Source organism: Amphiura filiformis, chromosome 10, assembly GCF_039555335.1.
Source record: "Amphiura filiformis chromosome 10, Afil_fr2py, whole genome shotgun sequence".
Lineage (NCBI taxonomy): Eukaryota > Metazoa > Echinodermata > Ophiuroidea > Amphilepidida > Amphiuridae > Amphiura > Amphiura filiformis.
In genome coordinates this window covers 49416914-49427694 of record NC_092637.1, presented here as the reverse complement: position 1 = coordinate 49427694, position 10781 = coordinate 49416914, and the positions used below count along the sequence as shown (strand labels likewise).

General features: G+C 37.6%; 1 protein-coding gene across 1 annotated transcript; it reads right to left on the bottom strand.

Moving 5' to 3' along the window:
• Positions 1-388: 388 nt before the first annotated feature.
• On the bottom strand, positions 389-10382 carry LOC140161951 (uncharacterized). Its single transcript, XM_072185245.1, has 2 exons — positions 10352-10382; positions 389-2205 (listed from the first exon to the last, which is right to left on the bottom strand). The coding sequence occupies exons 1-2, from the start codon at positions 10380-10382 to the stop codon at positions 389-391; spliced, it is 1848 nt and encodes a 615-aa protein (XP_072041346.1).
• Positions 10383-10781: the final 399 nt, after the last annotated feature.

Sequence of the window (10781 nt, the reverse complement as noted above, 5' to 3'; positions counted from 1 at the left end):
TAATTATGATATAAAATTGTAAATTCATACGTAGTGGTATAATTTAAATTAGAAGAATTTTTTGACTTCAACACTACTTAAAATTTGATCGCTTACCGGGAGGAGCCTTTCACAGTACCAACTGCGTCCTCAGCCGGATGTTATGGCTCTGATGGTTTATGGCTTGTTGACAACCTTCGATGACGTCACACTATTAGAAGATGACGTCAAAGGTGTTGTCCTCGTCCCCTGGTGGTCTTGGGTATGAGTAGGTTGTCCCAAACTGGATCTAAATCCAGTCCAGTGTCTCTGTTCAAGTTGGGTCCTTTTTTCCTGATGTGTATGGCTTCTAGGACCCTTCTGGAAAATTCTTTGGGTTCTTTTTCCAGCACATTTACGTTTTCCCAGTCTATTTGATGGGTGTTTTGCTCCTGGAAATATGCTCATGTACAGCAGATTTGGAACCGGCAGCCTTTGATTTATGTTCAGATAGCCGTTTTTCCAACTTTCTACCTGTTTCACCAATGTACATAGCATCACAGTCTGAACAGGAGATTTCGTAGACGGTCCCTGACTGTTTTAATTTGTCTACTTTATCTTTCGGCGACACAAGTGTTTGCCGGAGTGTGCGGTATGGTTTAAAGGCTGTGGGAACACCTGCTGTTTTGAATGCTCGGCGAAGCTGCTCCGAAGTTCCTTCCAAGTAGGGTAAAGTTATTGTGAACCCCCTGGAAGTTTCACTATCCGGTTCGTCCTGTGAAGCTGATTTTTCACGCTTCTCCTGGGCTCTGAAAAAGGTCCAGTCGCGATAACCGCAGTGTTCAATTTCCTCAGCTCTATCCTCCGGATCCGTAACAATTTCACTCCTATAAAGCAATGTCTTGATCACACTTAATTTGTGCTCCAGTGGGTGGTGGGAAGCGAAACTTAAATACTGGTCAGTGTGAGTTGGTTTTCTAAAGATCTTGACCTTCACACTGCCATCGCTAGCCCGCACGATCAGAGTGTCTAGGAAAGGAAGTTGCCCGTCTTCCTCTTCCTCTCTGGTGAACTTAATGTTATTATCTTGCGAATTTATGTGATCTGTAAATTCATCCACGTGCGAAGTTTTTATAACGCAGAATGTGTCGTCGACATAGCGAACCCACATGCGTGGTGGATGAGGAGCGGATGACAAAGCTCGCTTTTCAAAATACTCCATATACGCGTTGGCCACCAGGGGACTGCAAGGACTGCCCATTGCGCATCCATCCTTCTGTTGGTAGTATTTCTCTCTGAACACAAAATATGTCGTGCTTAAGCAAAAGTTCAAGAGATTGATGATGTCGTCCACCTCTAGATCTTCCGCTGTCCCTACTTTCCAGGTTTCGTCATTTTCCAACAAACTGCGAACGACAACGAGAGCTTCTTTCACCGGGATAGAAGTGAACAATGCCGACACGTCAAAGGACACTATGGACTCATCAGGCTCTACTTTTAAGTCTTTAATCTGGTTAACAAAGGCCTGAGAATTAACGATGTGATGTTCCGTTTTTCCTATCAAAGGTGATATAATGTCCGCAACAAACCTCGCAAGATTATAGGTCACAGCACCGATGCTTGACACTATGGGTCTTAACGGTGCCTCGGCTTTATGTATCTTTATGAGACCATAAAATCTGGGAACATCAGCTACGGTAGGATATAAGTCCCAATATGTCTTGCTAGTTATCGCACCTGTTTCTTTGAGTTCTTTCAGCAACTTGATAAGTCTGCTTTGAAATTTCTGAGTGGGGTCTTTTTTCAGAGTCTCATAGACACTTTCATCTTGCAGTAGAGCTAAAGCTTTCTCTTCATACACTGAATTGTCTATCACAACAGTTGCTCTTCCCTTATCAGCTGGCAAGATTTGGATGCTTGTGTCTTTCTTTAAAGATTCAACCGCCGATCGCTCAGCCTTATTGATATTGCTTACCGGGGGTTTAGCATTTTTTGCAATGTTCACAACACGAGCACGTAATTCAGCCGCTTTATCGTTTGCAATTTGTTTACATGCACTTTCAGTGGCAACTACAATGTCATTGATGGGCAAACTTTCTGGACTTACCGCGAAGTTAAGACCGCGTTCTAACACATTAACTTCCGGCTGCGTAAGCTTCCTAGATGACAAATTCACCACCCACTTGTCCTTACTCCTCTTATCCGCTGTAAAACCGTCTTTACCCAAATTATCGGCGTTCTCTTTCTCTGTTTTAAACGTCCAAACTTCCGAATTTGGCGATCCTTTACCAGGTCATGTTCTCGCTTCTGCGCATGGGCGATAAACTCCGAGACTCTCAACCATGCTGTTTCCGGTAATAAACCGCGTAATTTGGTTTCTAATTCTTGATGTTTTTGCTTTAAAATATCCAAAGTAAAATTATTTTGCCGTATCCGCTCGTTGAGTAAAGATCTTTGTGCTTTTTGGATGATATTTCTCGCACGAAATCCTTTCACTTCCGGGGTCGGCAGACGGAGATATTTTGGTGTCACACGATTATTAAAGCACGTCAGGTTAAATCGTAAATGATTCTTGAACCGAGCGAGTTTGAGTGATGTTTTTTCAAACTGTCTAACAAGCCGAAGGCAATCACTGCCAATTCAGTCTTGATATAAAATTGTAAATTCATACGTAGTGGTATAATTTAAATTAGAAGAATTTTTTGACTTCAACACTACTTAAAATTTGATCGCTTACCGGGAGCGCTTTCACAGTACCAACTGCGAACTTGAACAGAGACACTGGACTGGATTTAGATCCAGTTTGGGACAACCTACTCATACCCAAGACCACCAGGGGGACGAGGACAACACCTTTGACGTCATCTTCTAATAGTGTGACGTCATCGAAGGTTGTCAACAAGCCATAAACCATCAGAGCCATAACATCCGGCTGAGGACGCAGTTGGTACTGTGAAAGCGCTCCCGGTAAGCGATCAAATTTTAAGTAGTGTTGAAGTCAAAAAAGTAATTATGATATTTAATATTACTACCTACTGCTGATTACTGTACTTATGGTGTTCATTGTTGTTATCCACTAAAGACATTAATTATGTAATTTATCGCTATGTACTAAAGACAGTAATTATATCATTTAATTAACATTATAACTATAATAGCGAACCTTGCGGGTAGACCCCGGCCTGCCTTGTGGACATGTGGGATGTGGATATATAAAACTTTAGCTCTAGTATAGAGCCTCTGACACTGCCCAATAGCACAAGTAATTATGAGGTCTGACTATACCTTGTATAAGCAATCTGAGTTCTGACTAGGGCGCTACGCGCCTCGATGTCGGCGCTACGTGCCTCTTTAGACCTCGGCGCTGCGCGCCTCAAAGTCGGCGCTACGCGCCTCTACTGTTGGACATCGCGATCCGAGGGAACGGACCAAATTCTAGTAATACGGACATGTAATGTTTTTGATTGATCACCCTTTCTTACAGTCTGGATGTTTTGGATCCCAATTCCAATGCTTCCGGGCACATGATTTCAAAAGTGTAGATGGTGGGGTGTGGTGTGGTGGGGGGGGTGGGGTGGGGGGATATGGTGGCTGCAGGCTCACTTAACGAGATTCTTATGACTTGATTCCCTGACTATCTATACACAGAAATCATATACTACCTGTCTCAAGTCATAAATGCTTCCTTGGGTCTAGGTATGTACTCGTATAGGAAAATTATCTAAGAAAAAGTTCTTCTTCTATCCTGCTGGTTTTAAATCTGCGCTTTAAACAGGAAGACTTTTGTTTTTAAAAGTTCTCGTGAAAAAAAAACAACTATTTTCTCCCTGCACTGAGGCCGGGCTTTTCCTCCAACTGATTGGGTCTCATATGGGCTCTCAAAATAAACTCACAATTATCGCATAAATTATTATTATTATTATGATTTTTCTTCTCCCCCTAAAACACTGAACTTTTGGATCCTGTTTGGGATCATTGTACCTTTATTTACCCCTCCCCATTATTTTCACCCCGCGCCCATTAAATGGGATGAACAAATGGTATAGGCCTACTTTTTATTTCAAATATTTTAATTTTTTTATTCCATTTTTTAACATGTAAAATTACTTTTTTTTCTAAATGGAACCAAATCATTAAAATAATGCATTGAGATATAAAGAAGAATTTTTTTAAAACAAATATTGAATACATATGTGACATGTAGGCCTAATAGTATTCTCCACAGCAAATATGAAGTTCATACTATATTTACATTCAAAGTTATATTTGTTTTAATAATTGATATTTTTGGTAAAAAAAGCATGAAAGTCCCAAAAACTGCATTTTTCAACCCAAATATCTCAGCTCACGTCACTTTGCAGAAATGCCAGCTGTGTTAATCAAAAAGATTAGACTCCTATGCGCGACGCAGGGGGGGGGTGTCCGAGGGATATGTGCCCCACTGAGAAGTGAGAAACTTTTGGAAAATGAAAACCTAATTGAAGCCATTTTGTGGATCATTTTGTCATTATTATTGTGTAAAATCTTTGTTTGAAAAAGCCTAAAATTTGCGAAAAGACGGCCCAATTGAAGCCATTTGTGAACAAGTTTTGACATTTATTGTATAAATTATCGCCCCTCCCTAAGAAGTTAGAAACTTTTGCAAAATGAAAACCTAATTGAAGCCATTTAGTGGACCATTTTGGCACTTTTGGCATTTTGTGTAAAATTTTATTTTGAAAAAGCCGAAAAATGTGAAATGACGTCCCAATTGAACGATTCGTAGACAAGTTTTGACTTTTATTGTATAAATTATTGCTTTACATCTAAACATAAAGTTACACCACGCGGGGGGGGTATTGTTTGCAAATGAACACCTAACACCATCATGACCATAATTATATTGCTGATGAGCCCGCTGATGAGGTATGTATGGAGCGCAGTGTAAATTGTAGACTTCGCGAAGCTGCATCTCGATTACACTTTTTTGCTCTCTTGCAAAATGTTCTTGATAATGTAGCGATAACGATATTCCAAAGTAATGAAATAGCCCTTCTTGGACTATGCATGTCAGATCTGATGGCAAAAGCAGTTTTTAAACGATTTTGACCTATGGAAATAAAAAGTGAGATAATTAACTCATTTCCCGAGGATTTTTTTTTTCGAGTACTAGAAAATAGGGCTTGAAAATTGGATCCGATCAGTTTTATTTAGTTATTTTGCTTGCAACTTGCAACTTGCATACAGTTTTTTTCGGGCCTGTTTTAATATAGGGTAATCTGAAAAATGGGGTCACGAAAAAACTACTCGGTGGGCGAAGGATTATATCATATCTAAACACTATCATCTAAACATTCTATAATGTTTAGATTTTGTGTGTTTAAAGATTAAACATGTTTACAATTGTTTAATGCCTAAACACACACAATCTAAACATTTCATAATGCTGAACACAATTACTGTCTCAATCCTAAACGCATTTCAATCTAAACATGTTTACGTTTTAAACACGGGTGCCCTAAACAGATTCTTCATGTAAATGTTTCAAAAATGCGACAAGACTGGTGTTTAGTTTTTGTGTTTAATATCTAAACACTAAATTTACAGTGTGGACATCAGGGTACTTGGTGGCAAAAATTCTGACTGGGGCATTTACCCCAATGCCACCCTTCCTCCGCCACTGGCAATGGGACAAAAAAAAGACAAATTGGGACGAACACTTGGCTCCCCCAGACAAAACTTGGCAAATGGGGACAAAAATTTGGCTTTTCCATCGCCTCACACTGAATAATTGGCATCATTTCTGCATCTCAGATTCTGCAAATGCCAGTAATCATTAATATAGCTATCTAGTAAAGACAAACATTAATATAATATATATATATTAGTACTAAATGAAGTTTGTTATTGTAATCTTCTAAAGACAATAATTATGGCATTTATATTTAATATAGGCCTACTAATATCTACTGAAGACGGCAATTATGTTATTTATATTTGGTGTATTGAAGGCAGTACTAGTTATCATTGGTTATGAAGTTTATTATTAGGATCTACTGAAGACAGTAATTATGACATTTAATATTGCTACCTAGCTACTCTTTACTGTATATGTACTTATGTTCATTATTGCTATCTCCTAAAGACAGTAATTATCCTATTTATTATTACTATCTACTGAAGATAGTCATTTAATATTGCTATCTACTGAAGACAGTAATAATGTGATTTCATATTGATTATTCTACTGAAGACGGCAATTATGTAATTTATATTACTGTTTATATTATTATTATTGTTATTATAATTACTGTATTGAGGGCAGTGCTAGTTATCATTGTTTATGAAGTTTATAATTGGTATCTACAGGGTGGGCCATTAAAAAGTTCACACTTTTTTGATGGCTTATTTCTCAAAAGTGCAAACACATATTGAAATAAGTTGAACATATTTGTAAACCTCTATGTCTGGACTGCCATTGCTGAAAAGGGCATTAACATCCATGGTCTAATTACAAAATGGCGGCCATTTGAAGCAAGTGGGTCAAAAACCACTTTGCACACACGTAAGTCAAATGGAGCGGATGATCACGCGATATATGGTGGTCGCTGGTTCACATCACAATGGATTAGGAACAAAGGAAGAAAAATAACAGTACGCATGAAAGTTCTGTCAATATTTCTCTTGTAAATTAACCATATTTAAATAAATATTTCTTTTTCAAACAGAATATGTAGCCTTCCAGTTGAACAGAATATGTAACAGTAGCTTTAAATAATCTGCGCAGTTAACGTTTGTTTGCAGTCGCATTCTAGATAATGTGCATAATTTTATACCCGAGTCTTCATGATGGTTATTGCACTATAACATAAATCTTATATAGAGATATAACAAGATAAATTTATAAATAGGTGTCAGAAATGTCTCTCCTTCTCTTTCCGGTTCTTAAAATTTCCTCCTCGATGAAAATTCGTTCCTCCTTTGTAAACTGCCGCATTTTGAACAGCAAGAATCACCTCAAAGTACTTATACGGGTATCTCTAACATGAATGACAAGAACGCACGCAAGGCATTTTAAATTTGAAGCTCCCTCCAAAACTAATGTATTTGTTATGTAAATGAGCATGTCCAATCAGCCTTTTGTGTCAATTTCACAGGTGAATGATTTTCAAACGGTAAACAACTCATACACGCACTTGCTCAAGCCTAAAAACTTAATATGCATGATCATTGTCTATAGTCTTACGTGTGTGCAAAGTGGTTTTTGACTTCTCTGCTTTAAATGGTCGCCATTTTGTAATTAGACCATGGATGTTAATGCCCTTTTCAGCAATGACAGTCCAGACATAGAGGTTTACAAATATGTTCAATTTATTTCAATATGTGTTTTCATTTCTGAGAAATAAGCCATCGAAAAAGTGTGAACTTTTTAATGGCCCACCCTGTACAGAAAATATTACTACCTATAACAATCAAGAAAATTAATGTTGGCACAATCTGGCATACTAAATGTAAATCGCCTCTCCCCCAGTTCAATGTTGATGAAAGCACTTTTTCCATTGGTCTCTCCAGTCTCCTCAACATTAATTGAGGGGGAATTGGTGAGGGACGGGGAAATGAGAAGGTTTGTACTTCTCATCAAGAATCAGAGCGGCAATGAAGAGTTCCAACATATTGTCAAGATGTGCCAACTGTTAATTTCGTTGATTGTATCTACTGTTTACTGTATGTAGGCCTACTTATGTTCATTATTGCTATCTACTAAAGACAGTAATTATGTAATTTATTATTAATATCTATTTAAGACAGTAATTATGATATTCATTATTACTATCTACTGAAGACAGTAATTATGTCATTTAATATTGCTATCTACTGAAGACAGTAATTATGTGATTTCATATTGATATCTACGGAAGACGGCAATTATGTAATTTATATTACTGTATTGAAGACAGTACTAGTTATCATTGGGTATGAAGTTTATTATTGCGATCTACTGAAGACAGTTATTATGACATTTAATATTACTACCTACTGCTGATTACTGTACTTACGGTGTTCATTGTTGCTATGTACTAAAGAGAGTAATTATACACATTATGACTAATGAACATTATGACTATATAAATAGCGAATCTTGCGGATAGACCCCGGACTGCCTTGTGGACATGGGGGACGTGGATATATATAAAACTTTCATTTACTTTTCTGTAAACTGGTAATACGGTGTGAAATGTTTTTGATTGATCACCCTTTTTTACAGTCTGGATGTTTTGGATTACTCGTCCGGGCACATGATTTAAAAAGTGTGGGTGGTGGGGGTGTTGTGTGGTGTGTGGGGGTGTGTGGGGTGGGTGTGTGTGTGGCTCACTTAATGAGATTCTTATGACTTGATTCCCCTGACTATCTATACACAGAAATCATATAATACCTACTGTCTCAAGTTATAAATGCTTCCTGAGGTCTAGGTATGTATAGGAAAATTATCTAAGAAAAAGTTCTTTTTCTATCCTGCTGGTTTTAAATATGCGCTTTAAACAGTTCTCGTGAAAAAAAAAATTATTTTCTCCCTGCACTGAGACCGGACTTTTCCTCCAACTGATTGGGTCTCATAGGGGCTCTCAAAATAAAAAATAAATAAAAAGACCTAAATTCTTTTGGTGGTTTGGGAAAAAATATATATCTTCAATACGAAAGGCTTTTCATCCCAGCTATATACACATGAAGCACAATTATCATAATCATCATCATCATCATCATCATCATCATCATCATCATCATCATCATCATCATCATCATCATCATCATCATCCTAAGCCATCGTCGACCCACTGCAGGGTGAAGGCCTCTCCAAGGTGACGCCATTCTGATTTATTCCACGTCTTTCTCGTCCAGGTTACATCAAGAAATTTTGTAATTTCATCCCTCCATCATGTCCATCTTACTTTCTGTCTTCCTGGGTGCCTAGTACCATATCTAGGTATCCATTCGGTAATCAAAGTACATCATTAGATTTATACAATGCATTTCGATATGTCTGATGTGCCCTCAGGTCCCACAAAAAATGTGTTCTTGTGCAACGCTTTCACCCGCACAACGGCACCAACAGAGTTCGAATCCGCAGCTTTCCGATCATGGATCCGAGCCTTTGAGCTAACATGAATGTTCCAAATTAAGTTTTGGTTATAGGGTCTTGCTCTTGTTTTGGACGGTATCAGTAAAATGGAACCTCCGTGTATAATAAAAGACATAACTTTACACATGTAACCAACGTGCCCTTAAACATCTCCGTGCCAAGGTGCCCTTAATTAAACATTTAATTAAACGTCCCACCTTCATGCATGACCAATTATAGTAGAGGTCTAACATCTAATGTAAAACATGATTTGAGGCCAGTTGTGCATGAGACATGTCTTGAAAAGTGTTTCCTCAGGGGCGTAGTTTCATAGCTGAGGACCGAGGGGCACGGGGGCATGGCACACACGCTCATCCCTAACAGAATCCAAATTTGAAAATCCATTGAAAAATACAAATAAACCGACCAATGTGCCCCCCCCCCTCCCGATGACTCTGCACCACTGCATCGCCTCTAGTCCTAATTAAGTTGCCGGGATAGCGTGTCCTAGCGCCTATTTTTATGTTAATACATGTTACTATTTTATGAAGAAGAATAATATAATTGTGTATTATACCGGGTAGTCAACACCGTGTGTTTTCACGTTGTCATTTTTAGCAAATAGTAATTGGTATATAGCCATAGACTCTTTAATAAAAAATAATAAATAAATAAATAAATAAATAAATAATAAAAATACAAAATACCCGTTGTTTCGATCTTTATGAATACATTTATTTTGCTGCAAACATTTTGTATATCGGTCATGTGGTTCATGAAATATCGAAATTTTAGGAACTACAAGATTTATCCGAAAAATTTGGCTAATGACAATTTCCTTGATTCACCGTTATTATAAAAAAAAAGACATTTTATATACTATATAAATTGAAGTGCAAGAATTGGGTGAAGGATTAAAATCAAAAGTTGCAACTATTTGCTGTGTCGATTTTCCTACCAGACTAATCAAAATGACATTCTTGACATTTTCCGTTGTTTGATTCTCCCACATCTTCTTTTTGGGTTTTTTAAAGTTCCTCTCTCACCGCGTAATGGCACTAATCAAATTGTCCTTCTTGCCATTTTTTCCGGTGTTTTGATTCTCACCCTTCTCTTTTGGCTTGACATCCTTGGTCTCATCAAATTGACCGTGTCATATCACTGATGTCTATTTCCTTCATCATCACTATCATCATCATGACCATATTCATGCTGCTGATTAGGCCGGTATGGAGTGCAGTATAAAATATAGACCCCATGGAGCTTGATCTCGATTACACTTTTTTCTTCTCTTACCAAATGTTCTTGATAATAGCGATAGCGCCATCTCGGAGTAATAGGCCTTCTTGGTTTATAATGTCAGATTTGATGGCAAGAGCAGTTACATAAACAATTTTGACAGAGGGCATAATGTTGTCTTAGTACTATAGTCCACTGGCTCCGGACGTCATTATTGTAGGCCTAAATCAAGCGAGGTTGCAGCGCATGAGCGTATGTTTAAACATGATCGGAATATTTGCTCTTGTTAGTTTCATTTAGTGCACTTATCAATGCTTATCCTTAAACACAAAAACGTTTTTAAAACGTTTTAAATAAGTTATATTTTGACTTTTGCTTTAGGTAAAATGTTTTAATAACATTAAAATGTCGGGTTATATAAAGGTCATGAAAACGTTTTAAAACGTTTTGTATGAAAACACACTACAGCATTATTTTTAAAATGTTT